The sequence below is a fragment of the Coptis chinensis genome, chromosome 4 (genome assembly GCF_015680905.1).
Source record: "Coptis chinensis isolate HL-2020 chromosome 4, ASM1568090v1, whole genome shotgun sequence".
NCBI lineage: Eukaryota > Viridiplantae > Streptophyta > Magnoliopsida > Ranunculales > Ranunculaceae > Coptis > Coptis chinensis.
In genome coordinates this window covers 107585008-107602129 of record NC_141459.1, presented here as the reverse complement: position 1 = coordinate 107602129, position 17122 = coordinate 107585008, and the positions used below count along the sequence as shown (strand labels likewise).

At 39.1% G+C, this 17122-nt stretch overlaps 2 protein-coding genes and 1 long non-coding RNA gene across 12 annotated transcripts in view; 1 reads left to right on the top strand and 2 right to left on the bottom strand.

Annotated features, from left to right (window-relative positions):
* Nucleotides 1-8400, top strand: part of LOC147506830 (uncharacterized) — a 73707-nt gene extending 65307 nt beyond the window's left edge. The window contains exons 3-4 of the mRNA XM_086605847.1: nucleotides 6375-6440; nucleotides 8006-8400. Of these exons, the coding sequence (XP_086461973.1) occupies nucleotides 6375-6440; nucleotides 8006-8185 (246 nt within the window). The 3' untranslated portion in view covers nucleotides 8186-8400. The remainder of the gene's footprint in view (nucleotides 1-6374; nucleotides 6441-8005) is intronic.
* An 851-nt stretch (nucleotides 8401-9251) lies between these two features.
* On the bottom strand, nucleotides 9252-15027 carry LOC147506829 (uncharacterized). 10 transcript variants are annotated; one of them, XR_015193978.1, is made up of 7 exons: nucleotides 13488-15027; nucleotides 12616-12801; nucleotides 10922-11295; nucleotides 10664-10770; nucleotides 10279-10573; nucleotides 10008-10053; nucleotides 9252-9614 (listed from the first exon to the last, which is right to left on the bottom strand). It is a non-coding gene; the product is annotated as an uncharacterized LOC147506829 (long non-coding RNA). The 10 variants fall into 10 exon arrangements; XR_015193971.1 differs by lacking the exon at nucleotides 9252-9614 and having other exon boundaries at nucleotides 9815-10053; nucleotides 10922-11050; nucleotides 11224-11295; nucleotides 13488-15022; XR_015193970.1 differs by lacking the exon at nucleotides 9252-9614 and having other exon boundaries at nucleotides 9815-10053; nucleotides 10922-11050; nucleotides 11275-11295; nucleotides 13488-15021.
* A 1149-nt stretch (nucleotides 15028-16176) lies between these two features.
* LOC147506828 (putative disease resistance protein RGA4) lies at nucleotides 16177-16620 on the bottom strand. Its single transcript, XM_086605846.1, has one exon. It carries the CDS (start codon nucleotides 16618-16620, stop codon nucleotides 16177-16179), a length of 444 nt encoding a protein of 147 aa, XP_086461972.1.
* Between the last annotated feature and the right edge of the window lie 502 nt (nucleotides 16621-17122).

Below are 17122 nucleotides of genomic sequence, written 5' to 3'. Positions count from 1 at the left end.
TATGAACGTTTCGCGAGATATGAAATGATGGCTGCCCGGTTGGTTGGCGTTTACGCGTCGATGCCTTAATGAGCTGCCTCGGGAGAGACGTTTCTTTTGCATAAATAGAACGCTTGGGGGAGAGCGATGGCATTTGGACTTCCTTTTGCTGCTGCCTTCGCTTCGCTGAACGTGCTTGCTTTTGTTGGTCATCTTCTGGTATGGCTGTTCTTCCGTTCTTTTGATCATGCTTGAAAAGATGCTATCTCTTCCTCATTGCCTCTGTTTTGTTCTTTTTTGCTTTAGCTTTCCTCATGGCTCGTTATTCTGCGCTTTTGGTGTGGGTGAGGCGTCTGCGTGAGAGCTCTCCTCTAACGATGGAGGAGATGGAGTTCCATCCGCGTATTGCACGGTGACCGTGGCAAAGAGGAAGGTGGTAACATCGGGGTCAAAAAGCTAAACGCCCCGAGGTCGTCGTGGTATTGGCACCGGAGGTGTGGTGATCGAATTAAGCCCCATCGGAGGGGGCGTTCCTCGGGCGCCCGAGCGGATGGACGACTTTGGGCGGGGGCGTCGCCGGTGGGGAGTTAGCGCCTCCACGTTGGGGGCGATGGGGAGCGAGTTCTTCGTCGGTAGGTGTCGGGAAGAAGCGTGTTGTGCGGCGTTACATTGCCGCGGCTTCCCTCTGCGCCTATAAAGCGACCCGATCTTACGAGGGTATCGTCTTTGGATGGGGACAAGGCCGAGAGTTGAGGGACGAAGATATGGATACGACTCCCGGGGACCATGGACATGGCGGTAATTTGTTTAGTGAGTATCTTGTTTGTTAATTTCTCAGTCGTTCTCTCTGATTGATTTTCATTGTGCTTTCGTACTTGCAGTTCCTTGCTGGTTATGATAAGTTGAAGAACGTTGTCTTGGCGATCGCTCTTCGATGTTGATGCCAGAAATTTTGGGATGTCTGCGAGGGTCGCTTTCGGGTAGCTGACAAGAGAAGGTTGGAAGCTATGTCGGCTAAATGTCGTGCTGTTGCTGATGAAAATGAGAAACTTGCTGCGTCTGTTGTTGATTTACAAATGGAGATCACCTGAGGTGACCGAAAGCACGAAACAATGCCGAAGGTTGCTTTCGTAAAGGCTCGTAAACGCGTATACCAACTTTTTGTAGTGATGCATGGTAGGGACGAAATATTGTCAATTTGAAGAAGCGGATGGTGCTTTCGAGAGGCGGTATCGTGTTGTTCTCGCGAGTCGCGATATGTTCCCTCAACCGGCATTCGAGGATAAACATGTGGTAATTGCTCCGTGATGCTGATTTTGTTTATTGGTGAGGATCACGTTTTTGATTTATCTGTTTTGATCGTGTGTTTTCTGTGCCTATGAGGGTTAAACATTAGAGCTGCATGTTGAGCTTGCCCGACCAGTTCGCTTCTATTGATTTGGAGAATCGGTTTCCCGAAAGTGGCGATTCGTTCCCTTTGGTATTTGTAACTTGGTAACCGACACGGATTTTCGGGTAGACCAGCCAGTCGGTGCTCTCGAGATGATTTCAATCGGGTCCGATATGTGTGCTTCTTTTGGTGAACACTTGATTAATCTTTGTATATGTTTTGGTTTGATTTGTTCCGCTTTTGATTACCGCGACGTGTATTTTTGCTTACGAAATGTATTCTTGCTACATGTTGTCTTTGCTATGATAATGTCACGAATACGCTATGTGAGGTTTGATCTTTTAGGACGAAAAGGGGCTTTGCCCCCGTAGCTCGTGGGCTATAGTGCTTTCACCGGAGCGTTCTTCGTTGATTAATCCTAGGAGTGCGGTCCCGTCTAGTAAGAATGAAAGAGGTTATGAGCACATAAGCTTCCTAGAACGCGTCGCCATTATGGCGTTTGTTTTAGTCGGCGAGGCGTTACATTCTGGTGAGCGTTCTCGCTTAGTTGATTCGAAAAGTATATGCCCCACTTAGCGAGATTCGGAGGATATGAGCACGTAAGCTCCGAGAGCGTCCTGATGAATGGCGCGTGTTTAGCCCCCGAGGGCGTTATGCTCTGAAGCGTTCTACGCTTAGTTGATCCTAGAAGTATAGGTCCTCAACTTGGCGAGACTTCGGAGAAGCGATGAGCACAGTAAGCTCGAGGCGTCCTGCGCGTGGTGGCGTGTTTAGCCCCCGAGGCGTTACGCTCTGGGCGTTCACCGGCAGTTGATCCTAGAAGTATAGGTCCTCAACTTAGCGAGACTTCGGGAGAAGCGATGAGCACTGTAAGCTCTGGAGAAGCGTCCTGCTTGGCGTATGGCGTGTTTAGCCCCGAGGGCGTTACGCTCGCGTTCACCGGCTTAGTTGATCCTAGAAGTATAGGTCCTCAACTTAGCGAGACTTCGAGAGGCGATGAGCACGTAAGCTCTGAGGCGTCCTGCGGCGTATGAAGGCGTGTTTAGCCCCCGGGGCGTTACGCTCTGAAGCGTTCACCTTAGTTGATCCTAGAGTATAGGTCCTCAACTTAGCGAGACTTCGGAGAAGCGATGAGCCCGTAAGCTCTCGAGGCGTCTGCTTGGCGTATGGCGTGTTTAGCCGAGGCGTTACGCTCGGAGCGTTCTCGCTTAGTTGATCCTAGAAGTATAGGTCCTCAACTTAGCGAGACTCGGAGAGGCGATGAGCCTGTAAGCTCCTGAGAGCGTCGGTTTGTAGATGTAAGTGGACCCGTCATTTATGCTAGCAATCTTGAGTTTCTTTCATATGAATGGTGCAGTGCCTGGGAATAGGAATTACAATGCGTAAGACAACTATTGATAGAATTGCTTTAGCAAGTATGTGTTCCATGGTCGTGGCAGCAACTTTCCTTCTTGTGTTTTTTAATCCAATCTGGCGGGTTTGCGCCAGCGGGCGTTCCATATGTGAGGGCCTTCCCATGTTGGTGCTAGCCCATCATCTTGAGTTTTCTTCAAAACTAGATCTCCGGGTTGAAAGGATTAAAAATGTACCGTTTGTTGTAAGATCTCTTGAGGACCTGGCCGGTGTCGCCACTCTACGGCCGCTAGGTCGCGCTTCCGAGGAGGTCGATCTCTCGAGCTAGAACGGAGTCATTAAAGGCCTGATTCGACAAGTTCAGATCGGGTTGTCGTGATTGTCATTTCGGTGGGGATGACGGGCTACGTTATACATAGCATAGGGAGAATGGTGACTTCGCCCGATCTTGGCCGAAGTAGAAGTCGATGAGCCCATAGTATGTTCTCGGTGATTGTTAGGCTTTTGTTCTTTTTCAATTTTCTTTTTCAAATTCTCGAGAATGGCCTTATTGGCGGCCTCTCGCTTTGTCCATTGCTTTGAAGCGTCTTGTGGTGTAGAATGCATGAACGATCCTTGTATGTTTATTAATTAGATATGACATGCAAATGGACAAATGAGATGGATAGTGTTCTTATCGATACATTCCATAGTGAGCTACTTCTAGGTCATAAGAATGAGAATGGATTTCTTCCAATATCAAAAAGAGCGTGCCCACAAACACTCCAAAACATATTTATATTTGGTATTGACTTAACTATTAGTCATGTAACTCAATGAATGAAGACCTTACAATGGATGGTCTGTGATATTGTTAATGTAACTATGCAAGAGGGGTTTGAATGGAGTTCAAGAGAACGTAATATCATAGCTAGCAACGATGTTTGGAATCAAAGCAATATCACGGAATCCGGTATGGGAAAGTACAAAAATAGAATTTTTCAAGGCACAATGACATTTTATATGTGTTTGGATAATAATAGTTGTTATGGTTCATTACACTTTCACTTTATTTTATGGTTATTTGAGAAGACATTTTGTGGATACTATTCAAAAGTTGAGTTGTATTGTCTTTAATTTTATTTAATTTGCATTTAATTTTATTTTTTGTTATACTTCATTGAGTTTGAAAACTAAAAAAATATCTCCAAAGAGTTGAAATATCATTTGCCATTGGAGAAAAATCATGTGAACAAACACTGACAAAACTGACAAATCTTATATTTTCCCACTATAAATTTTTGCAAACAAACACTGACAAATTGAAATTTTCCCACTAGAGATTTGCCTGACAAATCTATAGTGGGAAAATATAAGATTTAGTTTGTCAGTTAACAAACACACCCTAAGTCCCTAATGAGTTCGTTAGCCAGGGTACGAATGTGGACGTACGTACATTTGTCATCCAAATTTAGATGAGCAGTGCTGCAGGGAAGACACCTGCACCAGGTCAGGCTGTATACTCCGCTTCGAAGTATTCTTTAAATGGATACTTTCATTCTTTGCGTTCCGAGGTAAAGTTTGTGACTTCACTTCTGCATTGACGACTGCGTAACTTTCTTCTTAAATATAGTCAGTACTTTTGTGTTCATTTCCTAAGCTTCTTGATAAACAAAGCATCTTTACTGTCTGAAGGACTTCTGAATGTTGTAAAACATCTGTCAGTTGATGTGGATCTTAACTTGGATTAGCTTTTTATTGATTGCAGTTATATCAGAAAGGTATTAAGGTTACCATTGTTTGCCCTGGGCCAATAGAGACGTCAAAGAATGTCGAAAGCAAACCCATCTGTGCAGGTGGGTTCTTTTGGGTTGAGCATATTCTTGTTACTAGAGTCGCACAACAAGTCATGTCTACGAGTTCTTTGGTAGAAAGTAACAGGCTTAAATATCCTTAACTTCGTGGGTCCTTTTGTCTTTTGAGATTTTGATTCTAAGTGACCCACCATAGGCTCAATTTGACATGATAGATAAAGATGATGATGTTTGGAAATGGGAAAAAAATCTCAGATGCACGGGACATTCACAAGAGAGTTACTATTAAAAGTAAAGGAAAGGAGATAAGGTTTACTCTAAACGAGCAGAAGATGAAAAATCTTCCCTCTTCTGTAACTTTACTTGGCTGAAACAACTATCATAGTAGATGTGTAGTGCACTTGGACTCCAAGATCATGTACTGGCTGCAAAAGATTTGGTCATTCAACTAGCAACTGTCCTAACAAGGTTATATCAATATGGACAACGAAAACTACTAATACAACTGAAGGTCAAACTAATTGTGAGACAAATGAAGACGGTATTGCAGTGAAATGTTTCACTAGTGGTATCTACAACTAATGATTAAGAGCCTTTGGCTCCAGCGGAGCTGCAGAAGTAGCTAATGTGGTTGAATCCCCAGAGGCCTAGGGGAATGAAAGAATGATTGTGGAAGTGTGAATTACCCAACAACAAGACGCTGCGAAATCAAACCAGAGTGATTCCTGGTCTATCAATCTGTCTCAGTAACAACGTTCAAATTCAGATTAGAGGTGAGAGTGTTCAGGTTTCTAGAACTAACACAATAGTAGCTAATGAGGTGGTGATTCCAGATGTATTAGAAACAAATGCTAAACAAACAATAAACTATCCATTGTTTGTGCCTTTAATGTCTATAGTATTGATTCAGCACAAGTTACTCCGGAGGAAGATACAATGGTGTAGACTCGATGGTCACATTATAATGGATTCAAGTTCCCCAGTGAAGGTGAGTAGCAGTCGCAGTACCGAATGGGCAATGGTTGTGAGACCTAAGAGAGTGGCGACAAAGAAAATCTCAAGACTCTCACATGATCGAAAAATGTGTCGTCATTCAGGAGTGAAAAATTCAGATTACTCGACAATTATAATAAAGAGCTCTGGAACGACACTACGAGTAACATATGTTAAAATTTTCAGTGATTATGACAAAGGGAAGGCCATATGTAGATAGATCTCCTGATCTAGAGAAGGAGTTGTCAAGTACAGGCATTGGGAGAAAGAAGAATCGAGTTTTTGGAGAAAGAAGAATTGAGTTTTTGGTTTTGTTTCCGTAAATTAGGAAATGTGTAGTAATAACTTGCAGCCGTAATTTTTTGTAGGTAGCAAACTTGGTAAAACCTTTGGGTGATGATACCAGAGGCCTGGGGCTCGAACCCCACCAAAGATCAAAAAAAAAAACTTCTTGATCTCATTTAAAAATGCGAGCTTGCCAATAAAAAAAAAAAAAAAAATTGCGACAAGTCATTGTAGCCTTGCATTTTCTTTGAAGAAAATGAATAGAACATTCTGAATACATAATCGTTGTTCATAATTAATGCTTAATATTCCATTAATATTATCTAACCTTTTGTTTTTTTGAAATGGTTGTTGGGGTTAAGGCAGACCCCCGCCTGTTTTATTGCAAGATGAAAACTACAAAGCCTCCCTAAGAGTTGTGGATCATTAAAGGGAGCACACAATGACTACAACAGACATGAAGCCTCACATACATGAGATTAATCACTACACATACTACAAGCAAGTATTCATAGGAAGTAGGTGTTTTATAAAGACTTTACTCAAGTAGGTGTCTCTTACATTCTTCTTTTTCCTTGCAGCCCGTTCTTATCATTATGTACTTGATTCAGTACATGCCAAGCACAGGCTATTGGATTATGGATAAGGTATCTGTCAACCCTTATTACTATGCATAAGACAATGTGGAAGTCCATGCATATCAATTTGTCACACATGGTAGACGATGAGCATGTGTCTTAAATTTGGTACCATTCAGATTATCAATTTATCTTGATTGCTCAAATTCCAAACCACCTCATGAATCACAGCCCGAATTTCTAAACAATTAAAAAAAATGAATATTTGAAATATAAATATCTCAAACATCACTTGGTTCAATTGTCAAAACCCAGAAGGCTATGACCGAGGTGGATACAATACATGTCAAAACCTAAAACCCACATCATAAAAGAATCTTAACAACAAAAATAATCTCCAAAAATTCTCTTATTACTTTATGCAAGTCTATCTTCCATAAAACCATCAATATAACATTCTAAGAATAACAGTCATCAACATCGTATTCTCATGTCATATGAAAAAGAAAACTACGTTATTACATCCTTCTAATAAGAATCGGACCTAAAAGAAAACTAACAGTGATGCTCGGGGCAAAAATCCTACATCAAACGCCATTGGTTCCAGCTTTCCCACTGTTTCCTAAAAACACACCCACGCTCAAAAAAAGCAAAATAGGGTCGAAGAAAATAGAATTTCTATTGGTATGAGTAGACTAACCACAAAAACCATTATCATATTTTAATTATCCAAACAATCACTTTATATTTCCCATAACTTAATCTTTTTCGGCTGGAAGGCGCGAGGTGGTTAATTTCATTTTAACCGGCATAGTGTTTTTCCCAAGCAAGACTTCCATTCTATTAACTCATTATCATAACTTCGTTATTATAACTAGATAAGCCAATTAAAACTTCCGATATCCACTTTTGGATAAGGGTAGGACCGCCGTCCCCTGCACAAAAAAATGCTATTAAGTCCTACCTCTCCGCAGTTAAAGTTAGAACTTCTATATAACCTACGTAGATATTATATTAGGTATTCAAAAGAAACCCAAACACTCGCGTAATCAAATAATACAACTAACCCGCAGCGAATACCTTAGTTCCTCTCTGCAAAAGTCCAAAGAATCCTGGTCATTCACAAGACATTCATTCAATGAATACTCGGGTCATTTATGACACGTTTGATGAATCCCTATATAACGCTTAATCTGTCATTTATGACATTCAATAAATGCCCACCTAACATATGACATCAACAAATATCGTAAAACTAAATTCCAAAACCTGAAGTGGAGAGTTAAAAGAGTCAGGTAAATTTGTTTACGCATTATTGAACTTTAATAATGTTAGCCTCATAATATATTTCTGTTTCACTGATAAATAAGGAAAGAAAACTTTCAAGGTCCTAGTCATGGTAACACTTACGATGGCACAAAGTGAAAAACAGCACTGGTCCAGACTGCACCATTTTAAATGGGTGGATCAATCTACTTTCATAGTATGAGGACACTGATATTGTTGTGTCAAATAGTTCTCCTTCTCAGCTTCAACACAAGAAAAAATGAGAGTAGATTGGTAGAGAATGATGTTTCCTTTTTAGTGTAACTTCAACCAAAATTTCTGGTGTTCTTTGTTTATGGCCCTTGTAGATCGGAGGGAATCGAGTGGAAGCTGCAGCACAGAAAGGCAACACTTTTCATGGAAGTTGCTGTTTGGGTACAAGAAAACACCGTAAACCTCCAATTTTGAAATTTTTGGCATCTGCCGTCTTGGAAGTTGCTACAAGGTGTACAGACATGAAAAATGATGTGCAGAGTCCTTGGCTTTAATCAGCTAACAGCACTCATTGAGTCATTTCAAGCACAAGCTGAATACTGGGTATACTAATACACAATTGAAGATTAAATTTGAATTTAGTGATGATGTTATTTTGTTTATAAAAGTTATGTATGGTATACTAAAAGTTTGTACTGGTTTGACTATCAGAGTAATGTTTGTATAAGTTGAAAATCATCATCAATTAAACTTAAACATTTTGGCTCTCTGTGTGGTATTTGTAGATCAGAATCAAGATAAGCATCCAATGTGCATTCTGGTTCGGCTTGTTCAGGCTGTTGTACATCACATGTGTGGATGTGAAGTGGTAAATAAACGACCCATATAGAGACTGAATCCAGCAATTAATTGGCCCATAGTATAGGGTGCGATTCCTCAAATTCGGATGCATCGGCCAACTATTGACTACGCAGAGGGCATCTGGTAGGGCTTCGCATTAGCTGAATATTTCAGTTCTTTATATAGGTGTCAACTAGCAAAGTTGGTAAAATTTTTGGGTGATGATATCCGAGGTCTGGAGTTCGAACCCGCTGCACCAATGAATTATTGAACTCGTTTAAAACAGGTTTGCCAATAAAAAATATATATATATATATTATATATTTCAGTTCTGGGTTTGATATTTGGTTGAAGCGGCTATGTCAATCTCCAAAATCTGCGCAGGCTGCGGGCACAATTCGACATAGGCTGCCCAGACAAACATAAACAACCGAGTTGGGCTTTCTTGAATCCAGCCACCTCAAATAAGCAATGGTTTGCATTAATAGTGGCCTTGTTACCCTCTCAACTTTGTCAACAACCACCTTGTTCTATAGAGAAACAGGGCCAACATGCCAAATTTTATCTCCTTTGGCTTTCTGTAACTCTTTGATATACATTGGTTGTGAATCATAAAAACAATTGATCACGTACTACACCATATGCAGTTACTTCAGCCTTAATCATTTCATCATTTCGTTCTACACTACGCTTATTTAAGGAGTTCTTTAGGTGGTTCATTGACTTAATTCTTGTACGTACGTGAACAAAAGGTTCCGACTCTAAGGTGATGTTCTCAACTGCCTTAAAATGAATTATATTATGGGAGCGAAAAGGACATGAACCAATCAGTGTCTCCAATAGATTTTTATAGAGATACACAAAAAATTAGTAAGTGCAACTATCAGTCCTGTACACTGATAATTAATCACAACTTTGATAATTGGTCGGAAACAATCTAAACAGTGGGACAAAAGATTACACATACGAACTAGATTCTCTAGCAAATAGAGATATCGTTCGTTGGATTCCGGAAGAAGTAGAACTACTTCGTAAGGATTGGAGAATTGCAATTATTCTGCTTCATAAACAAGTTGCTTAATGTGTGCATGGTCACCGCCAGTACATTGAAGTGTCAAAACTCAAAACTTAGTGCAGATGGCTCTGTACAAGATGGAAAGTGAGGATATGGAGGACTGATCAGAGATGCAGTAGGAGAAGTATTAATATAATGTACAATAAGGGACTTTAATGACGGCTAAAAGCTGTCATGAAAACCATATTATGACAGCTTCAGCTTTTGAATAAGAAAAAACGTGTCATTATTAAGGCTGTCATAAAAAGTCTGTAAAAACCGACTAAACTGTCATAAAAGTCATGTAAAGTTTCTGATTTTTCAGAAAAATAATAATATATAGGGAATTGCATAAAACTTTAATACTTCTGAACTGATCAACAATAAAAAGATCTCAAAAATCTAATTATATTTGTGCCATATATCCTAATAAAAAGTATATAACTAATGCATCTAACAAATAGAGCTTTCCATGGTCTGACCTCCCATAATCGATCCATTTCGAATGCTATCCAACATCAACCTAAGCTACAAGAAACAAAGTGACAGGATCTTTTGTGAGTAATGGCAAATCCAATTGGCCACTTGAATAAAAATGAGAACACAAACCAATTAATGGAATGTACAAGTATTGTTTTTTGAGAATATGAGAATATATCCCTGGGATAGCCGGGATCTTGTTTTTCAAAAAGAAAAATATCCATTCAAAGAGTATATGTATAAAATATCTGTTTACAGCTAACAAACACTCACCTAGGAATCAGCACGCCTACACAATGCACTCAGCATAAGAATAGTGCCGAAACCGCCCACAACAATAAATTTATCAACCCTTCAAACACATCAACGCCAACAAATTGAACACCCCGTCAAGTTATTGTCATTTCAGAAGCAACCTTTACGATTCCACGTCAAATTCAAGCATTAGAACTAAAGGAGCCGCATACATCCTCATAATATGATGATATTCAAAATGATGAACCTGTCTTGCTCAAAGACCGGCTGTACCACCCGCAAGACTTTCACACCTTGAACATTGATGAAAACACTGTAATGAAACAAACAATAAAAAAGCATCCAACACAATTTTTTCAGTGAATCTAGTTAAACTCATTAAACTAATACATTTATCACGCACCAGTTCAAGAGTCTATCCTCCACTTTCCCACACATCACTCAGAAACTATGGCATAAAAATGCTGAATTTGCTCCAAATTCCTTACACCCATGGATACAAGCTGTGACCTGATATCAGGAATACCAAGTAAGGAAACTCAAAATATACTTTTAGAGAATAGTTTATACTTTATACCACCATGCTAAGATTTTTCAGTTGTAACTTGTAAGCAAAACCATATACAATATATTAATTAGCACGCTCTGTATTCACACTTACTTGGTATTCCCTCGATATTTCAGGATAAAACTGATGGTGTTAGGACTTTGTAGGTAAGAACCTAGAAACTGATCTCAACGTTGGAAGGGCATCCAGAGTGACTTAAGGCTAGCCACATGTTCTTTTATCCTGAAAACACTGAAGTGAATTAATCCATTCTAAACAAAATTGCACTTGACTATGTAAATAAGTTTTTTTACTGCTTATGGCCAAGGAAAGGAGTTTGACGCTAAAGTCTCCCACCCCAAATTATATAAGGCATCTTTATCAACAACACAAGAAACCAAATGATAAACACATACAACAATGGAGTATAGAAATTCATATTCCTTCAAAAACAAGTAAGCATTCACCTAAAGTAGCAAACTGCAATCCTGCACAAAAAGGATCAAGCACATAAATCCATTACACAAAAGTGGAATAGAACATCAAGCTGTAGGTACATGGATATACACAAACAGACGAGAAAGAAGCAAATTTATTACTTAATGTAGTTAAGTACATGGAACTTTATCACATTAGTCTTTTACAAGGAATATTTTGTGTATAAACCTTAAGAACAACAAAGGTACCTCATTATTTTAAGAATTGAGTTTAGACTTTAGAACAAATCCAACAAAATGAATATAAATATATTAAGAACTAAAGATTCAAAAGTAGCTTTATAACTAATTGATTCAGGCACACATATATATTGCCACATCATTTTGTGGCACTGGATATTGTGCAACTACACAAGCGCCTTTGCAAAACAATAAGACAGAGCGATAAGATAATTCATATCTCGAAGGCATATAATTGGATCGAACAAATAAAGTGAAAGCTTAACGACACACAAATTGTACATCTCCATTTCAAACCAAGATACTCTAGGCTGTCAGCCACGAGTTTAAAGCAGTTATAACTTCTAAAACTACACTAGGAAGGGATAAATGCTAGCAAACTTATAACTTCTAAAACTACGCTAGGAAGGGATAAATGCTAGCAAACTATATTTTGTAGTGTGCTTAGTCACGAAAAAGAATCATCCAAAACTATAACGGATCCATACATATTTAATTCAGCTACACATCCAAAAAAAAAAAAACCTTCATCAATCAAATTGATAAATGAGCTTATGAAAATCCAGAGTCACACAATAAACAACAAATGTTCACTTCAACAATTCCAACTTATTGTTAGTATGGGAGAAGACGTTGGCACAATATGCTTATCAAGTTCAAGAAATAGGAGATAGTCTTCAATGTAACTGAGTTGCGGAATCTCATTTTATATTAATATAAGTCATCTTCTTAGATAACTACGGATAATAGCTGCCATAGCCTGTTCAATAATAGAATGGAGAAGAACGTAATTGGCATAATAATCAACAAGAATACCCAACAAGAAAAGATCTACTTTTAAAGGTACTTGTGATCAAATAAAAGAAGCAAGTCACAAGGCATATGATACGACAAAGGCCAGCACGGATAAAAAGGAGAAAGTGTACCAAATCAACAAGCACCAACAAGCTTTAAATCATCAAAATCCCACCCTTATTTCAGAACTATACACAGATGAGTATCTACAAATTCTCAGTGACAGTACAATGCACGAAATGCAAATCCAAAACACAAAAAAAATCTCACGCCAATTAGCAGGAGACGAAATGAAAAAGGAAATAGTGTTAGAGAAATTAAGACATGGATGCATACCTTGATCGATCCAAAGCCTTCCACATCTTCCGTTTGAATCTGTCAAAACCCGAACAAAATCTTAGTAATGATAACCTTTTTCTCCAAGGCCAGATGAGAGGCAAGAAAAGATTCACCACTCCATTATAAACATTGGTTTATAATGTTTCCAGGAAGAAAAACGAACACATTTTCATGGTGTCTGGCCTGCATTATAAACATTGGTTGTCAAATTTTTCATTAGTTCCGAATCCAAATTCTCCAAAAATTATAGGGTGGACTGTCACACAAATCAAGTTGCATACTCTTTATTTATAACTGCAGACCCTATGCAGAGTGCAGTACTCTCAATGCCAACAATGACCGATATTTTTTTATACGGTTAAAAATTAAGCGTAATTAAACATCATGTCTCACACACATTTGTGTCAAATTTATTTATTACAAGTAATAAAAATCAAATACGGCTTGTTAGAGTTATATTTGGGTTTATTTGACATGTCGAAATTACTATATACATACAATTGACCACACAAAATTAATTCGGATAGATACAAACAAGGTAAATATTTCACACGAGCAGATTTATTCAGTGAGTCACGCAAGACAAATGTGTCAGCAGCTCAACACGGCATCAAATTTCATTACACAAAATGCAAGCTCCAAATAAAAAACGACAATTTGATAATAAAAAATACAACCACAAGTGAACGGATCTCTCCGTTAGTCCCTCGACATCACATATGAAGATCCAAATCACAAGTATCTAAATAATAACGAAAATGCCCCAAATTGCTAGAAATTGAAACAGAAACCTCTGTAAAGAAGTGAATATTTAGAGCATTATGCAATGGTTAAGAGTTGAAAAGTTGATATTTGGGATTGTTTGTCACCTGTTTTTGATAGATTGGGTGCATGCTCCATCGAAATGAATTCTCCGCTAGAAGAACTAAGTCAGTTTCTGCTTTTAATATCTTTGCCATCAATAACAATGCTGGGAATGTGGGTTAAGATGCTCCAATCCTCCTCTCTGCTAAGTTCTCTCTTAATAATAGGGAACCTCCATGTTTCCAATTTGCGAAGCATGGTGAGTGGTTTCAACTCCTCTGGCTTGAAATCAAGGAATTCACAGGAAATAAAAATCAAGTTTTGAAGTGACGTGAGTTGGTTTAATCCCTGGGGGAGAGAGCAATGCGGAAAGCTGAAGATATGAAGAGTCTTGAGGTTGTTGTTGTCGTGGGTGAGGGGCATTAACGATTTTGAAAGAATACCTACATGGCACCCTAATTCCAGAGTTTCAAGCAGAGGAGGAAACAGGTAGACCGGTACCACCTTCAGTTTTGGGCATTGTATAATCTGTAGGTAATGGAGACGGGGCATGATATTAGTATTATCACTTGTTGTTGTTGGGACATCATGCTCCTCCTCTTCCCACTCAGGCAAATTAGATAAGCAAAGCTTTTTCAATTTTGGAAACAACACTATTGATGATGAGGACGACGAATATGTTGAATCTCCATTTCCATCCCTCAAAAGATCAGCACCCAAATGTTTCACTGCACTTAGCCCATATAACCAAAGCTCTTCAAAGAAATTGTAATTTGCCTAGAGCGGGCAACACCTTCAAATTTGGGCACCTGTAAAGTTCTAAGCGGATAATATTGGACAATACAGATTCTTTGGCTGACAACATCCAAGGAGGAGGGAGCGTGAAGCCATCATAGTTCTGTATTACCAATCCTTCCAAGCTTTTATGTAGTTCCATATTTTCAAGAACACCTTCCATCCTTCGTATGTCATCTTCACTGCTGATATGTTCATCTTCTTCCCACTCCTCTTCGCCAAAATTCAACTCCAACTTTGAAATGTTTTTCTTTTTATGCAATTCTGCTAGCTTAGCCTCATTCACAGTTTTCACATGCCTTAACCCCGTAATAGCTATCTTTCCTTTCAGAAAATTGAAATTTCCTAGTCCCCCAATCACGGACCCTTTGCTTCCATCACCCACAACAAACTTACTTAACGTTCGAAGCTGGCTCAATCGCTCAATGCCTCGTGGATAATAAATTAGGCTTGAAGTGCGTTCAACTTCCAGATGTCTTAGGTTAGAAAGTTCCCCAATTCCTTCTGGAAGTCTACAAAGATTATAACAACAGTTAAGCTTCAATGTTTGCACATTAACTAGACTTCTCATTGTCTCAGGCAATTCCTTCAGTCTTGTATTCGACAAATCAAGGTACCGAAGATGTAATAATTTATTCACTTCACTTGGAAGTACTTTAAGGGCAGAACCACTAAGAAATAATTCACAACTCAAGTCCAAAGTCCTAAGGCACGTCAATTGATTGAATAATGCAAGAGGTACTGACTTGGACGATTTGGCCATCAGCGTGCGCAAGTTCTTCGCCTCATAGATAGAAGAATTCTTTTATATCATCAACAATCAAATGATTTAACCTTGTGACAACTGATTTTGTCATTATTCACCAAAACAGAGCAATTAGTTTTTGTGAGGAACTCAACAAAAGTCATGTACGAGATCATGCATCTTGCATTCAACAATGTTTCCATCTATGTCTTTCTTAAAATCTTGGAAAAATGAACGATCGCCAAAGCATCAAAATACTCTACACCAACTCTCTCTAGCTCTCTTGCTCTATCATAACCGAGATAACCTTGAGCCATCCATAGCTTCACCAAGTGATCCTTCTCCATGTTGTGGTCTTTTGGAAAGATTGCACGCGATTTTTAAAACATCGTTTCAAAACTGAAAGGCAAAGCATGATAGCTTAACAAAAGAGCAGGTAAAAACTTTTTCTTGTGTTTCCCAAACATCATTTTCTAATACACCCATCCAATCTTCTTTTTGTTCGCTTTGAATCGCATTTGACTTGCTAATGTCTTGACACTAGTGGAACACCTTTGCACTTCTTCACGATTTCTTGTCCAATTCCCTTCAATCTTTCCTGCTCTTGTTGTGTTCTTCCCCAAAAAGCTATTTGTCTAAATATGTGCCAACAATCATCGTCTGACAACTGTGCAAGTCTGTGTATATAAATTGAGCCGATCATCGTCGCTTATCCTCTTATTCCTCGTTGTGGTAAACAATGATTTTGCTTCCTCGCTCACCACCATCCAGAGCTAACTTCAATGGCTCCCAACGATCAGAATCTTCAATCCAAATATCATCTAGCACGAGCAAAAACCGCTTTCCCTTTACGGAGTTGCACAAAAGTTTGTGTAGAGTTTCACTCCCAACGTCACTTTTGGATTTTTCCAGTAGCTTGCTGAATGATTTCTCTTGCAGCCCTTACAAGATCAAAAGATTCGAAACACAAACCCATATTTTCAGCTCAAAAAGTGGTCACTATAGTTTCTTCGTTAAACACTAGCTGCGCAAGAGTTGTCTTACCAAACCCGCCAGTTCCAACAATTGACAAGATAGGTACATGAATCCGAAGTTTCTTGTTGACTAGTCTCGCTTTAGCAGCATGCTCAGTATCTTTTTTTTTGTCGAAATCCCGACCATATATATTCAATACATCCACACCAGAGTTAGTAAGTTGTCGAGGCTCCTCGTGACTATGACTCTGAACGAGGGTTAGCTGATCCTTTGTTGAGAGCAATCACATCTAGTCCTTCTCTTATGCCTTTAATCCTACGAGCAATGTCATGGCGTACACCAACATGCTTAAAGCAAGCACACATAGATAACAAGTATGAACAGACCCTATTGGTAACGTTAGAACCATTAGCAGAAATGAGAATTCGTGTGTTCCATTCATCCAATACATCATCTGCATCATACATCACATCTTCGAGCTCTCCCAACCAAATCTTTACTGCACTATCATGTCTTTCCTTCTTTTCCGCATCTTCAAGCACTGCTTCAACCGAACGGAGCTTAGTCTCGAGGTTTTTTAATTCTTTACGAACCCCCACCACCAACTGCACCTCCTGTACAACTTCTATTTGGATGATTAAGGCCAACTGCTCCATGACAGCAGAAAGTATCGCCTGAGTCATGTTTTTTTATGAAATGAGATACAAGAAGCTTAGGCTGCTCTTGTAGATTTTGAATTGCGAAAACTAGTGGGAAGGAAAACCAAATCAATGAGAGATACAATGCAGCTCGAACAGCTTTCCAACTCAAGTCCACATCCTTAACCGAGACTGGACTCGAGCATGCAATGTGAACCATCCAAAGCAAATCTATTGTTGAAATTATGCTGCAATAGTGCAATATGCACGTGGAAGAGAGGAAGTGGGGACTTGGGATACCACAAAAGTCAAGAGCCAATAACTTGGGATACCACAAGAGTCAAGAGCCAGCCAATGACTTCAGTGATAAAAACAAGCGCAACTAAGCACGTACAACGGTACAAGTAACCCATTGTGACTTTGTGAGAATTTAGTTAATTTTTTTTTTTCGATACTTAACGAGTTTTTTAAGAATTCAACTGATGGTGTTGCCATTCAGCATCAGCCCCTCCGTATAGCAAATTCTCTATTCAAAAGTTGCAACCAG